Here is a 16,727-nt window from a genome sequence, read left to right on the forward strand (position 1 = left end):
CTTCGATAACGAAGCATGGAAGTAACAGAGGCCCGAGGCCATGCTTGGGACGCCGATCCCTCAGTTCCGAAGTGGCTGGCCCTCCCGCGCTAACAGCTCTCCCGCGTGTGAGCAGAAGAGGCCCCGGGCACAGGGGAGGGGTTAAGAACCGGAGAATCTGGGTTTAAATCTTAGCTCTGCCATCTACTAGCTGCCATGCTCTGAGCCTGTTTCTTCACCTCTCTCTGAGCCTTGATTTCTACTGTGTGTAAAAGGAGACAAATAATACTTACCGCACAGGGCTATGGGGAGGATTAAATAAGCTGGTGCATAAACTTAGCTAAAGAGTGATGCCGCCGAGACATGCCAAACACCAGCCTAAGCGATACGTAATCTTTCCTTTACTCTTCCCAACAATCCTTACAGATGCGGAAACTGAGGCAGAGAGGGTTTAAGCAGCCCTCCTGAGGTCACAGGGAGCACCTGGCACAGCAGGCCTTGGAGCCCAGACATCCTGTCACCATTTGTCTGTGCTCTTAACCACCACTCTAATGTCTCTCATAAAATGAAATCACATGTACAAAACAACCTCTCCTTTATATTTACTGAGGTCCGAGATACCTTTCAAAAGACATAAAAGCTTCCGTGCATAAGTGCTAAAATGCAAATGCTAACTCAAGGGGTACCCCAGTGACTTGTACCCTGTCTCTGGAGCGGGCCTGCCCATGTCCAGGGAGCAGAGAAGGGGGAAACGGAGGACAGAAAGGACATTAAAAAGGGGAGGCAGGAACACTGATGTTTTGTTGATTTCACAAGACTGCCTGGAGCTGACCTTGGAACAGTTCCCGTTTGTGTTGACTCAAGATCGTAGTTTGGGAAAAACTTAATTTTCCAAAGCTTTACGCTTGGTGCCAATGGTTTCTAAACCCCAAGGCTAAAAGCTCTAATAGCATTTTCCCCCCAAACGCAGCATGTCTCCAATAAAATTTTGGACTTCTCGACAGCTAGATGGGCAGCACCTAAAACATCTTAGTCCATAAATTAAAGTTCTTATCTGTGGTATCTCAGAACTTGAATGTGCAGAACATAAGTGATAAGATTATTCCTGTTTATTTCAAATCTTTCAAAGCAGCTAGCACTTCCCAAGGGCATAATAGTTTCTCCTCTTGGGTTTGGTCAATCGCTTTTATTAAGATGAAGAGTCCCCTTCAACTGGACTTGTAGGAATGTTCAGGGTCTGAGTGTGGTTCTCCTAATCCTGTCATGGGCTCAGCTTCAGCTAAAGAGCGAGCCTGAACCTCTTATTGAAACGTTTTCTTGTAAAAAGAAGTTTATGGTTTATGCACATTCCTCAAATGAAGTGTATTTCTACATGATAAAAACAAGAGCAAATATTTATACAGTGCTCTCATGTGCCAGGAACCACTCGAAGCAATACACGTAGATTCATTTTCACAGTGCCCCAGGCGGTAGCTGTTATCATTCCCATTTTTCAGATGCAAAACTGAGGCTTAGATTTTAAATGACTTATTCAAGAAGTTACAGAGCTAGGACTTTTCCCAAGTATTCCGATGAACTTCAGAGAACAAGCCCTTACCTAGTCTACAATATTACCACTCTAATAACTTAGTATTTTAAGAATTGACTTACATTTAGCATTATTGCTAAGTTTGGATCGAATTCTTCCTAGAGTTCCAGGCACCAAAGTAATATCATCCACATTAGTCAGGTAATTGCTCAAGAACTCAGTTCTGTCGCATGTGACATCTTCCATTCCTATGGGGAGGGGAAAAAGGACTTTCAGACCATCTTAAAATTAAAATCTTAACACAGCCACTAAAGATAACATCCAGGCATCTCTTTAGTTTTTAACAGCTTCATGCAAGGATCTCTCTCTTCTGAAATTTCTTAATTGACTTTACATTTTTTTTATACTTCTTTATATAACCTTTGCACCAGACTTTGATTTAATACTACGTTGCAGCGATAGATAGTTAAAAATGCATCATCTCAATTACCATTTTAAATCATTCAGCAAGAACAGCAAGACAAAGGAAGTAACCATAATCTTTTTTTAAAAAATCTATTTACACAGTCCTTATGAAAAAGATCTTATTCTTTTTCTCCCCCCAGCTGTGGGTGGAGTAAATAACTGGAATATATGGTTCCAAGTCTCTTTTACAAAATGTCATTTTGCAACCCTCTCTCTCTAATATATCTCCTGGCTTGAGTACATAATCACCAGTCCTCACTCTGTCTCCACTGGTGGCCTTGGATGTTACTGACAAAACAATACTGGCAACAAGAGATGAGAAAGAAAAATGTAGCCCTGATGACCACCCAAACTGAAGAACAAAATAACACTGAAAAACAAAATAACACTGAACACAAGTTGTAAACAATGTAATCAGTCAAAACTGAAAGCTAGCAACTAGAAGACAAGAAGGATCTAGGTAGGGAATTTTTTTAACCAACAAATATCTCTCCGGACCCAAGATTTGTTTCCTGCCATGACAAGGAAAATTTCTTGATCTATGTTTAAAATAGATAAATAAAAACAAAAATAAACCCAAGTCTTAGAGTCATAGACCATGGAAGCTGGTAGAGATCTTTAGTGTCATTTCAGAATTTATGAGATGACATGGAACTTCAAAAGTTTAATATATTGTTTTGCACAATCCAATAGATGCATGTTCTCTAAGAGGAGAAAATAAGTGATTCTATAAAGAATGTCCTAAGGTTTTTATAATAAAAAATTATAACTTAGGGTAGCCTGGATCTAGTAAAATTCAAATTATCACCTTCTGGCATCCCAGATCCTAGTAAAATTCAAATTATCACCTTCTGGCATCCCAGATCCAGACCCTTTTGTTTTATAAACAAATTGAAATGAAGAGAGAGAAAAATATGTCCCAATATAGCACAAGGGTTCTATATCTTGCTTTTTTAACATTTCAACTTTGAGGAAGAAAAATTAAAACAATCAACAGCTACTACGTTCTAGTACAATGTTAACCCAAGAAGGGGAAGTCTACAAATACATACTAATGGAAGACTGGATGGGTCTTCCATTTGTTACATTTCTAGGAAGTCACCTACGCCACCATAATAGTGAACCATCTCTCTTGCTTTTGAAGACCATATGTAAAGTGCTTCTGTAACATCATCACCCTTCACCCTCCAGACTAATTCCATGTAAGTGGTGTTCCTGCTCCCATTCTACAGATGAGGAGGCTGAGGCTTGGAGAGAAGTCACATATCGTTTAAGTAAAATAGCTCTTAAGTGGTTCAGTGCAAGTTGAACACCAGTGAAACTCATTCCAAAGCCCAGGCTCTGAAACGCTAGTGAACACTACCTTTTAAGTAAGATGCTGCGGCTTCCCAAAACCAAAGCAATCTACTCATCTCAGGAGCCTACACACTGGCAAGACAAGGTTTAATCTATCCAGGGCCTTTACAATGTTCCATTGGGAACCATTACTCATTGGGACCCATCTACTTCTTAGACATCTGGCTCCAACATGTAACCAAATGCTCTTGACACCTCGGGCAACTTCAGTTGAATCAGATGTGTCCCATGCTCCAAAGTCTCTGTCCTACTTGAGGCTCTCCACAAAAATCAAACTTGTGGAGCATGATTTTGCAGAGGGTCACATTTAGCCCCTGCAAAAGAGCAAGTCAGTCCCACAGATTTTTGATTTTTTTTTTTTAACCTTCTCATAGATCATCTGGAACATTCTGGAAAGAAAGTTTCAGGCCCAGAGCAGAGCTTTGACTAGGGAAATTTGCCTGTCATTCATTCTTAACAGAACTACCAAAGGGTCAACCAATGTTCCTCTTCCAGAAAGGTGTAGCCTATTAAAGGGTCACTGTTTCAAGGTGAGAGTCCTGGAAGGCAGGAGCTACTCTCCTGAACCCAGCCTGAGCACTTGTGAATAAGAAGGCTCTCTGATGACCCCCCTCCAGCCACTCCTATAATCATATAATATTTATGACATTTTTGATCACCTCAAAAAAGGGGTATTGAATTTTTCTACTTTACACAGTGATTTAGAAAAATGACTTCTTCCTCTCTTTCAACTGTCTTCTCTACTAAAGCAGGGTTCTCTGGGTTTTGTCTTGAATTCCCTCAGTGGATGCAAGGAAATAATCTTACTTCTACGCCACTTTGACGAGAATCTCTGCCTCCTTATCATGTTTGGATTTATTTTTTAGCCTCCTAAACCCTATGGGCTCCTTTCGTGGATGTGGCTATCAGGGACAGGGTATTATCAGCCAATATGTCACATTCATGGAGGAAGATATTAATATAACAAGCAAATCGTCTGCAACATTTTAATAAGAGAAGGGTTTCTGTAGAACAAATTTTCCTAAAGAGAATAGAAAGATACAGGAAGTCCCTGGTTTTGATCAAAATGAACTTGGGGTCACCTCAGGTCATCTCCTAGTTTGAGTCATGGCTTGATATCATTCCCCACCCTGATGAAATGGGGAAAGAGGTGAAGAACGTGACCTGGGATTCTGAGGAAAAGGGTTCCTTCCTTTCCCCAGCACCATCAGAAACATCATCTGTGCATCTAACCTATTAGTAAAGAAGAAAGAGTTTTACCATGGTCTCCAACAAAGATGACATTCACACAGCGATGCAGCTTCAGTTGTTTCAGTCCGTCCATTAATTGTCCCACTGTTTTGTCAATTTCCCTCAGAGGATTTGTCATCTGGAAAAGGGGGGAAATTAGTCCCTGCAAGTATTTTTTTTTTTCCTTTCAGTTTCTCATAGATCTTCTACTCCTAGAACATTCTGGAAAGAAAACTTCGGGCCCAGAGGCAGAGCTTTGTCTAGGGAGATTTGCCTGCCATTCTTGATGGAAATCTGGTCTACGTACTTTATTTGTATTCTTTCAGAAGTATAAAATCTCTCTTTATCCAATCCCTTCAAGATACTTTGATGTACAAAATATAAGAAATATTAAGGGAAATTCTTTTTTTAGGGATGATGGCCTTTCTAAAATGTAACAATGTTCTTTAAATCCAAGAATTTTGAGAGCGAGCAGAAAGTCAGATGACTGTTTAAGTCTCGTGTACCCTAGGTGAAGTCGCATTAGGCACTGAACCACAGCAAGAAGATTTAGGCTTTGAACCACAGCAAGAAATGGAGGCTAAGTGAATGAAAAGCAATTCTGAGGTTAAAGGTAACCTGCACTGGATGCTAAATTAGAATATCATTAACACAGTGCAATCCACCTAATGTTCCAAATGACTGTCAATTTCTGAGAATAATAGATGCTTAATAGAAGAACCTCTTCTGCATATCTATTTAGCCCTTTTAAGCTGATTTTGAGTAAATTAAGAACCTACAAGAGTCTTAGAAAACAGAAGTGGATCACTGATCTTGTTCTAGAAGATTTCTTATTTAGCCTAACAGAAAAGCACAAAAAAACTTAGTTCTCTGAAGAACATTTCCAAAGCCTAAGAAACATAATCTATCTCTTATTTTCTTGCTTCAGATGGAAGCATCTAACAGCATGAATGCTCCCACATACTAGGGACCTCCCCTTCCTTTCATCTCTGCAATGGAAAGATTTTCAAGAACCATAATATCAGACAAAGACTTGACAGTACTTCAGATGAATTTTACTATTTAATGACAGTTACACACATACACCCAAGATGACTTAGATAAGAACAGAAGGGATCTGCATATCGTTTTTCATTCAGACACACAGTATTATCTTCCGTTAGCATCTTCTCAGATGACTCAAGACCTTCTCTCATATCATATCATCAGTAAAATCAGTTGTAAACTTGTTTTTCTTCATGAAGGGAGTCAGTATTTCAAATTCTTTCCCAAGGAGGAAGTCACAAGTGAAAATTTCAGAATGACACATGAAGCATAATCTGAAAGGACTAACCGATGGGGGCTGAGTGATATTTGCCTCTGAGAAACTACGCTCTCCTTAAAGACCTTTGCCTAGACACAGAAATACTAAATACCCAACATATATCAACCCTTGGCAATGACTTATTTTCCTTTACTAAACAAGACAACTTAGGTAAAATCTTGAAGCTACTTCTTAGTGATCAGCTCAGACCATCATAAATGAGATCGTGCCTTGGAGGTATCTGAAGGTTTTGAGAATATTAGCCTGTAGGTTCATACAAATATACTGAAGACTAGACATTACTCATGGTCTCTAAGTGACACACAATTCTATCTATCCATGACTTCCTCTTTCTTTCTGTCTCAGCTACTCCCTTATCTGCAACCTAAGGCCTTTTCAGAATTCTGACAATACAGACCACAAATCTGAGCCAATTTTCTACTGAGCTCTAATCTACATTATCTTTGAGGATTCTCCCAGCTACCTTGCTAGGTTGTTTTCAAGAACCAAAGGCTACAAACAAACCACTGTAACAAATTCTGTGAATAAGTGGAAACAAAGCCAGTAGCCTTCTTAACATTCACTCAAGCCTCAATATGAATACTCGTTTTAGGGCAACTAACTCTAAAGAAAGTAGAAGGCTCTTTTTTCCTGCCTCGCTGAAAGTTCAGGAGGTCTTCACATCGGTGTTAACCTCAGCAGTACCAGATTCTTCTGGACTCAAAGCCAAGGATGGGGCAGCAGAGTTTTTCTGACATGTATTTAGTTGAGTTTCAAGCCAAGGCACTGAAGCAAACCTCCAACTCAGACCTGCCCGCCACAAAGCTTTGGAACAATAGATAAACTTACTTTGTCCTGACGCGTTTCCACGGCATAATGATCCATCCTATGTAATTTTCTTCTTCTTTTCTTTGGAGGAGCAACTGGTCTTTCCTGTCTCCTCTTAGGGATAACCTTCCTCTTAGGTCTCTTAGCCGGAGTAAGAGGTGAGCCATAACTACTCTCCTGTACTGGCGGATAGAGATGTCTGGACTCAGAAGTCGTCTGTCCCTCTGGGTCAGATAATAAAGCTCACACTTTGCCATCTGGGGTCAGCAGAGTCTTAGTTAGAAAAACTAAGGCTCCTTAAGTGAGAAAAAGTTGGTATGAGGGATTATTCAGGGACCTCTACAGAGAGAAGCCCTTTAAATGGACCTTGAAGCTGCTATCACAGCTTCCTCACTGAGAACAAGAATATAATTTAAGAGAATCTAGTCACATAGATTTCTTAAGGCTGAGGAGCCTACTGACAGGTGTAGATACACCTGAAGGTGACATAGAATTCTGCATTTCAAAACTCCTGCATTGGGGAGAGAACTGGTTCTTGGTTATGAAGAGCTCTCCATTTAAAAAGTACTAGCTGAAAACTAAATAGAATATTAGCCACATGGTCATTTCAAGGTGACAGCAGGATTCATGTAGGTGGTTCCAATTCAGAATCTGATAGCTATCTGTTCATACCACCAACTATATTAAAGCAACTGTCACCTGTATTGGCAAGAAACAGAAAAAAATTTAAAACCAAGGATGGACTAAAACATAAATAATAAGCAGTGCTCCTTGGTCATGAATGTACTTCCCTGAATCAGGACTTTGAGCAGGAGAGAGAACTTGTCTCTGATCCTTTAGGTTTCCAATACAGAGAAACTCTAAGCCAGGAGAGAACCATAAATACAGCTGTCTTTTTAAAAAGTCTCTTGTATAACTAGATAAAATGTACAAAGTTATCAATATCTCTTCATCTTAGTACACATATCAAGAAAGAGTCTACTGACACTCCTGCTATCAGAAACCCTGTTTCAGGGGGAGTGGCAGTGCTGTGCATCTTGTTTTGAAAATCTAGAGCGCAATTAAGGCCAACACATAAACTGAGTCAAGAAGATAACCTTTTGGGATTTTTTAAATGCTGGAGAAAACCAGGCCCCTGATTTGCTGATGGTGCAAAGGTGAATTAAAGCAGCAAGCTCTGCTGTCTACCTAGCTGCTTTCTCTCGGTGGGACTATCCGGAGAATCATTCAGATGCAAGAAGGGGCAGAAGGAGGAACAATGTTAGTGTATCCGCAGAGGAGGCCATCTGCCATGCGATGTCACTGTTTCCAGAGCAAGCGACTGCAAAGGCACTTCCATTTCTGTCTCATCCTCTCTCTCCGGCATAGCGATTGAAAGACACAGCCCCACAGGTTCTGGTTGGGTTGGGTGTTTTTAAAAAATGCTTCTAGTTTTAGGCAATTCTCCACGAGAAGACAAGCAAAAGGAAAGAGGGTTTCCCATCTCCTGGTCCCCGAGTACATTCATCTAGAGCTCAAGTCTGCCCATGAGACACCAGGCCATTTCCAAGGGACTCAACATTCCGAAGGCCGAAGGCCGGCCCTCCGATCGCAGCAGGTTAGAGGAGCAGCGGGGCAGGATTTAGTCAGAATGAGCTCTCATCCAGCAATTACATTGCACGCCTTTCCTTCTTCTGTGTTAGAGGTAGACAAAAGCTAAGTTTTCACTGACCAGCCACACTTTAGTCTGACTTTGGAAGACTTAGCCTGAGGTTATTAAGAGGATGGGAGGGAGAGGGGCAAATTTCCCTGCTTTTCAGGATACTCTGCCCTCGGAAGGTAGTCACTAGCCAGCCAAAGCTCTGCCTCTAGGCCAAGAAGAGCAGCCGATCGAGGGGTCACAGAGAAAGAAAGCACAGAGGTCAAAGGGAAGAAGATTGCGCCAATAATCAAAAGCAAGCATGTCTCTGAACATTCACCATTACACTATGAAACCAGGAGCAATACACCATTTCTCGAAACTATCAGCCCAATGTTTGGTCATCTAATTGCATAGCCTTTGAGAATTGTCCTGAAAAAAAGTATACTCAATTAAGCAAGAAAGTACAAACTTCAACTTGTTGTAGCACACAACATTTTGCTAGATGGAATCATTTCAGTGAAATTTCAGATGCAAGATAGTTTCTCACTGATGGAAAATATAGCATGTAACTGATTTTTAAAATAATATTTCAGCTAGTATAATCTTTACGTGCACTATAAATGTGTATGATGGATGATAGGTATATAAGCCGATTAGTCTACAACAGAAGAGAGGTTTAGCTGGTCTGCTTTGGTTTTGTGTTTTAAAAGCATAAACTGTTTTGTTTTCTTTCAGTAAAAATAAGATTCCTAGAACCAAATAAAAAATAGTGACATCTGAAAATATCCTTTGTATTAGGAGAAGAAAGTGACCAGGCTACCAGGTTATCATAATTAAAGATATATTCCAAAATATCTAATCCAGACTGTTTTACCCAGTAGATACATGAGAATATCCTAGTTACAAGAAGCATTAATACTAAAAAGAACATAGCATGCCTGAATACTTCCAACTCTTAATTCAAAAAATAGCACAAGAAAAACCTCTGTTTGTATATTTATGAGCAAACTGAGCATAGAGCCTTCATTACAGCAAATTAAAGCATCCTATATTATGTTTCATTTATTGTTGCTCAGTACTTAAAAAAACTTTTAGTTTATTTCTTAATTAAAACACACAGACATACACTCCCAAGTAAGTACCCATAACTGAACTACACATATTAGAAAACCAGAGAGATCCATTGATAAAGAATGTTTATTACTAGGCCAAACAACTTTTAAGGAAATGAGGATTACAAGAGCTTACTGTAAAAAGCCAACTTCTGACATAAAATGCCCTGTATAATTTGAACATAGTTATTAACTGACCACTCTGCTTATCTCCTGGACTGAAGGAGGGAGGGTTAAAGGGTTTCACAGGAAGAACTCTGGCCTGGCAGTCAGAGGTTCTGAGGTTCTATCTCTTAGTTCACTTATCATTTGTACAACTTGAGCAGCCCCAAGCCTCTTTAAGTATCAGCCTCCTCTTTTAAAAGTATGGCTATACCAAGTCGCTCCCAAATCCCTATTCTGCTTATGCCACAGGGTCTTTTAGGGGATATTATTATCTATTTAAAGTCAAACCTTTAAGTGGGGCACATGGAACTGCTTAGAGGCTGTTGTGTGTTTTTAACATTTTAATAAAATGTGGTTCCTTTTGTTCACTTTAATCTCAAAGAAAGTCATCCTAAAGATAAAACGGCCAGGCTTGCTCTGGCAGGAATAAGATTTGTGTTTCATACATGCAGATGTTTATCTCGTTTTATCATTTGTGTTTCATAATCATGCAACACTGGTTGAACATCAAAGGCATCAGAAAAAGAGCATCAGACTTATATGACTTCAGTGATTTAAGGCAAACTAAGAATGGTTTTAAATAGCCATTTGTTTCCAGTGCTTCAAAACATCACCACTGAATTAATATGAAAACATTCAGAAATACTTGTGGCTCCTTGGTATTTACTGTCTTTGCTTAAACATGCTGCATTTTGCTCAGAAATACTTAAACCAAATATTACCCGTGTTATAGTCATCCTATTCATCCTTATGCTGAGCACAGTGTTGTCATGGCCTAACAGGGAATTGAAGGCAATTTCCATCAACAAAGTTTGTGGAATTATTTCTCACCCAGAATCAGGTTTTATTATGTTGGTGTAGATCTCACCACCCTAGTAAGAATGAGTAGTGGGAAATATTGAAAATATTAAGAGGTTTAGATTTGCAAATGTCATGGTATTTTTAAATGATCTATGCTGAAATGTTGGCAGATTTCCATCTCTAGATGAAAGAGGAGTGTAATAAAGCATCACCATCCCTTTCCCCTCCTGAATTTGAAGTTATACTGGCTACTACCTTACAAATGGAATGTCTGCTACTAAGATTCCTTAGTGTTTGATAAAGGGTGTCGCATTGCTCTGCTAACTAGATTCATTCAACAGTATTTCTCTCAATTAAGAATTTCTTTCACTTTTGGAGGTTCATACTCTCGACTGTGGTGATGGTTTCACAGGTATATGCTGATGTGAAAATTTATCAATAAAAAGTGTCCAAAGCTATTACATATGCCCAGCTGTTGTACCTGCTAAGGCTAGTAGAGCTACTTAGCTGACCTATCCTGTCTGAACTGCATAATCATTTTAAGGGAGCTGGAAGTCAGTTGCAATGCTTTATAATCTCCCGATTCCTTTTCATTCCTGTCGCAGTGATGGAAAATGCCAGCCCTTCTCCATCCTGTCCCCTTTAACTGATGCTTGCAAGGCTGGACTATACCCCTCCCATCAACTCCAAGTTGAAAATATATTTGAATATCAGATCAATCTTAAATGAAATCCCTGCAAGAGAAACAAGTTGCAGATTTTTAAAAATGTTTTTAGTCTTGTAAATCTTTGACTATGAATAAACCTTTCAGATATGTACACCCAGAGAAACTTTGTACAAATCATGAAGTAAGGTCAATAGATCAGGTAGCCTAGGAATGCAGTTTCTCCTCGGGTAGGTGATAAGCTACTAACCTCAGGGCCAAAAGGGCCATATTTGTGTCCAGAGAAATCAGGTTGCTCAGAATAGAAGGCATAGACCGAAGGCCTAGGGGAAAACAGGAAGCTTCAGAATCTCTCCCAAACACACATAACAAAGAATACCCAATATTCCTACACATTAAAAAAATATTCTCATATCAAGTTAATTAATCTCCCAACCACTATTAGTCTTACCATGGAAAACATCACATTCTTGTTTTTTTGTTTTATTTTGTTTTGTTTTGTTTTCTATTGCTTCCACATCCACCACTCCCGACACCACCCTCACTGTGGTAACTGCCTGGTACCACCTCCAGGAATCAAAAGTCACAAAGGAAAATCTGAACACACACTCAGGCCTTTGATCCTCAAGATAATACAGCCCAGTGACAATTCACATGGGCCATGCAATCCGCAGCCTGAAAGAACAGCTCCATTAAAGCGAAAAGCCAGTCTTAATGCTTCCCCAATCCCTGCGATGCTGTGGTTCATTTATCCAAGGAACTCCCTTAAGATCTGCGGCAGTGGCCAGGATTAACTCTGTAGTAATCCCTGTAATTAAATGCTCCCCAAGGGCCTACGCCTATGGTATCTTTCTTAGGGAAGTAAGGCTTAAAGCTAAGAACCACAAAACTTAATAATACCGAACCTGGGCTATGCTGTTTCACAGCCTATTTAGTTCTTTACCCAGTTCTAACCTAAGATTAAAATATACTGAAGAAAGGAGGAAAAGTCAGGGAGAGGGAAACAAATACCTTTCGTTGTCTGGCAGGGTGAGCCACTGCAGGATGGTTAATATCCTCCGCTCATGAGGGATGACCCTGGAGGGTGAGACAAGCAAAGCATGATGGAAGTTTTTTACAGTAATAAGCAAAGCACATGGGAGTTTTGTAGGGTACTGACAAGCAAAGCATGATGGGAGTTTTGTAGGGTAACCAGCGAAGATTGATGGGACTTTTGTAGGGTAATCAGCAAAGCATGATGGGAGTTTTGTACAGTAATAAGCGAAGCACATGGGAATTTTGTGGGGTACTAACAAGCGAAGCACGATGGGAGGTTGCATGTCCACAGACTCAAGCCTGCTGAGCACTTGCTCTTGCACCCAAGCCAAGGGCTCTCTAATTACCACCATCTGCTTTCCCTTCGTTGTCATAAAAGGGCCTCGTTCAAATCAGGGTTTGAGCTTCCATTTCCATTTGCGACATAGCACATCGCTCAGCCACAGAGGAGGAGGCTGGGAACTGACTCACAGTCAAATGAGAAGCCTGCCTTTCTGATCAGAAAGGACCCGGGGCTCAGAATCATTGCCATTTAATGAGTAACGCTGTTAGCTGTGGCCACAGAGGGACCAGGATATACATCCTCGAACTGCCTCTTTTTTCCCCCCGATTGATTTTAGAGAGAGAAACATCAATTTGTTATTCCACTCATTTACGCACTCATTGGCTGATTCTTCTATGTGCCCTGACAGGGCATTGAACCCACAGCCTTGGGGTATCGGGAGGAGGCTCTAACTAACTGAGCTGCCTGGCCGGGTCCAATCTGCCTCTTGAAGGTAGTGTGACCTTTCTTGACTGCTAGGCCTCTTGGACCTCTTTGGCTTCGGTTTACTTTTCAGTAAAATAAAGAAAATAACAAAATGCACCACACTAGCTGGCTGTGAAAATGCAATGAGACAAGACAGGCAAAGGGCATGTACAGTTTCTAGCCCATAGTAAGTGCTAAAAAAAAAAAAAGCTTATTTTTATTAATGATCAGAGTCAGTTATCGTTCTATCTCTAAACAGATAGATGCCTTTAGAAACAAGATTTAATCTGAAACTTTAAGTCCCTCCTCTATAAATAAGGGGTTTAGAAAGGCATTCTTGAAATTCTCCTCTAGCTCTATAAAAATCTATCAGGAATGGGCACATGTAATTATGAAACTGACAAAAAGGGTATAATCTTCATCCACAATGACTTTTGTGTTTAAGTCTCACTCTCTGTTGAAATATAATTACCCTAAATCTGGCACTCACTTTAAGAGCTCTTGGCTAACAGGACAGCACTGTATCCTTGGCTGGGTTTCCTTAAGATGCTCACCAGCTGAGTGATGTCTTTATTTATAGGGAAATCTGCTTCCTCTTTCCTAACAAGGAGCACAACATGCCTTCCTGCTCCTCCATCCAGCGCTAGGCCTTAGAGCATGTTCATGATGAATTCAAGCTAAAGCCCAAGTTTAACTGTGGTTAGTAAAAGTCACTGTAGCCAAGAGTGACCCTAGTGTGAATTACAGCCTCTGGGCGACAGCGATGCGTCCGTGCAGATTCATCACTAGTGATAAATGTGCTGCTCTGGTGAAGGATGCTGATCATGGGGAAGGCTCTGCGTCCGTGGGGGCAGAGGGTATATAGGAAATCTCTGTACCTACTGCTCAATTTTGCTGTGAATCTAAAGCTGCTCTTAAAAACTCTTAAAAATGTATCATGGAATGTTGGGTGAGCCATTTAAACATTTACTCTGTGGGTGTGAGCAAGAGAGAGCACGGAGAAGACAAATTTTCAGAGCCATGGCAAGAGGCTGGATTTGGCAGGATCTCTAATCAAGCAGCCTCCCCCGTCTCCACCCCCACCAGCTCCATCCAGCCTTCTCTGATAGACCAGGCATTTGTCACTCCTCTGCGTCTCTCCCTGTCTAACACCGTCCTACCCAGAAAATCATGTTTACCATAAAATGAGTCCTAATTTAAACAAATGCCAATGCTGTTAAATAAATGTGACCCTGTTTATGACATTCTATGATTGAATTAGAAATAGGCATAGCAACGTCAGGTTAATCGCTTAAGATATTTAATTCTTCAGCCTTAGAAATCCCCTGTATCTGAACAAAATAATTACATATTTTGAATTCTTTCCTAACTCAAAAAAAAAAAAAGTGAATGCCTTTTCATTTTATCTTACTTCACTACCTACCTACAAGCTGCTTTATTTTATGTAATCGGTGTTAAGTCACAAAACTGGACTCTGATGAACTCATTTGATGCTAACAGAAAAATACAAGCTGTTAGAATTTGTGTCAAGTTCAGAATGCTCTCACCCTTTAAAGTTTTCATTGGATGGGGTGCTTGGCCAGTAGGGGCAGAGAGTAAAAGAACCAGCTCAGAGACCAGAGTGTCTGGGTTTGAATACTGCCTGACTCCACATGTGTTGGTGATGAGACTTCGACAAATTACCTAACCCTTCTGTGCTTCTATAAAATGATGACAATAATATTACCTATCTCATAAGATTGTTGTAAGGACAAAAGACATAATATATATAAAGCCCATAGACTAGTGCCTGGCACGTAGAAAGAGCATAGAAAAATGTTCAATTTTACAATTATGTACTGGATTCACAGGTCCCAAGAGATGATACATTCATTCATGAAATATTTGTTAAAAGCTTATTATGTTCAAGGCATTTGTAGGAATAAAATTAAAGATACAATATACTCCTACCAAAACACTATTACAAGGGAGTTACCACTCTCTGCTTGGAAAGATAAACAGGTCACTATCATTTTCTGGGTGGGACTGAGTGTGTGTGTGTGTGTGGGGGGGGGGGGTAAGAGTACAACATTGGAGGCCTGAGTGTCCATCCTAAGTGTGACCTTGGGCACAACATTTTACCTCTCTAACCCTTAGTGCTCCAATCTTGAAAAAATGAGGCATTGGACAAAGTGCTCTCTAAATATCCTAGGAATTCTAGATTATCTTTGTGAAATAACCACAGACCAAAACAACATGCCCCTCACCCATTAGTGTTTAAAATACAATTCAGAGTCAACACAAACATATCCGACAAAGGAAGAATGGGTATGTCCACACAGAAATGAAAATGGGGTTCATGTTGTCATCTCGACCATCACTGATTGATATAGAATTTGTCATGAGACCTCATACATTAGACATGGTAAAAAAAAAAAGAAAAAGAGGAATGCAAAATGAAGGACTAGATGAGGTATTTAGTGATAAAGGAAAACAAATTACCTTAAGACATACATAGCCATTGTCTGGTCAATGTTAAAAGAGATAATGTGAATAAGAAAAATTGCATTTATTGGTTGTTCTCTATGTGCCAAACATCCTACTAAGCACTTTAAGTAAGTTAACCCACTCTGCTTTCACCATACCCTATGAGGAAGGCACTACCATTCCCATTGAGAGATTAAATCACTTGTCCAAGGTCACCAATCTATTAAGTGGCAGAGCTGTGACTAGAATCACTCTAAACAGTCATATATAAAAAGAATTACTGACCTTGGACAGGAATTGACATTAAAAAAAATGTAACAGTATCAGCTGAGGATGATTTTGAAATGAAATATTATCACTTAAAAAGCAAGAATTATTCAGGTTGCAGTACAAAACCATGTTAAAAAGATGGCCTTCCAAGTCTATGGTTTGAATCTGGTTTTAAATTAAATTTTCCCCCCAAATGTACTATGCATAGATTTACTTGGCACATATTCCATTAAATAATTGGAAGTACGACCATGTTCTTATTAAGTTACAAAAAGATTTTTTAAAAAGAAAGAAAAACTGAATCCAAGTCACTTCCAAGATATGGGGATACAAGAAGAATGGCCTGAGAAGCCAAGCAAAATGACAGACATCTTTGGAGCGCTCAAAAGCCACCTTCTTGTAAGTGGTTGGAAATGGGTGGAGAAAATGGCCATTCAGGACCAGAACACTGGGCCTTTTCAATGAAGCTCTGCAGCAGTTTCGGGGGTAAGGGTGGGACTAAGTATTAATTATGTTGTTGGCTCCTCTCCATTTGGCAGGCAAATATGTTGTCCAACAGAAGAAATCACTGCTGTAAGCATCTATGACAGTCAAGGGTCAAAAAAAAAAGAGAAACGCATAGGATTAAACTGGTAAGTCAACATGCCGTTTACGCTAAGCCGTGTCCTGTCTGACGTGCCCACGTGTATTTCTCAACTCAGAAAACCCCTTTTAAAAAGAAGGGAAACGAGACTTTTGAAGGGGTACTCTGTCTTCGCTTCAAATCACCAAGCCCAATTTCGACTTAGCCGTTCGAATCTGAAAAAGCCACTTTTCTCCCTGAGTTTGGAGAGTATAGTCAGTACCGCTCTGGATTAACTGAAGCCTGTGATTGCTGTCAGCACACTGCTATTATAGAATAGTCAGATTTTTGTTAAGGAGTATGAGGCAAACATAAAAACAGCTTTAGGTGGTTTAAAAAAAAATGGAAAGAACATCTCAGGGGGGACAAAATCCCCATGAGAGTTGAAACAGATTTCTTTTCTTACCAAGGGCCTTAAAAATAATCATGTTGACACATTTATTAGGTAAGTTTCTTCCATTTTATGAACATTAACTACTAATCTCTCCATCACCTCTGTTTGTGGGGGGGGAGATGTGGTCCTATTTTCCTAAT

At 40.0% G+C, this 16,727-nt stretch overlaps 1 protein-coding gene across 3 annotated transcripts in view; it reads right to left on the bottom strand.

The window, feature by feature from the left end:
• ENPP2 (ectonucleotide pyrophosphatase/phosphodiesterase 2) overlaps positions 1-16,727 on the bottom strand; it is a 71,307-nt gene that overhangs the window by 28,382 nt on the left and 26,198 nt on the right. For 2 of the 3 annotated variants that reach the window (XM_016207764.2, XM_016207763.2), the window contains exons 10-13: positions 12,064-12,129; positions 11,303-11,375; positions 4,589-4,697; positions 1,630-1,755 (exon numbers count right to left, since the gene is read on the bottom strand). In XM_016207764.2, the coding sequence (XP_016063250.1) occupies positions 1,630-1,755; positions 4,589-4,697; positions 11,303-11,375; positions 12,064-12,129 (374 nt within the window). Of the gene's footprint in view, positions 1-1,629; positions 1,756-4,588; positions 4,698-6,710; positions 6,867-11,302; positions 11,376-12,063; positions 12,130-16,727 lie in introns of all 3 variants that reach the window. The other variant, XM_016207765.2, reaches the window with a different exon arrangement.

This window comes from Miniopterus natalensis, chromosome 16 (assembly GCF_054644295.1).
Source record: "Miniopterus natalensis isolate mMinNat1 chromosome 16, mMinNat1.hap1, whole genome shotgun sequence".
Taxonomy (NCBI): Eukaryota; Metazoa; Chordata; class Mammalia; order Chiroptera; family Miniopteridae; genus Miniopterus; species Miniopterus natalensis.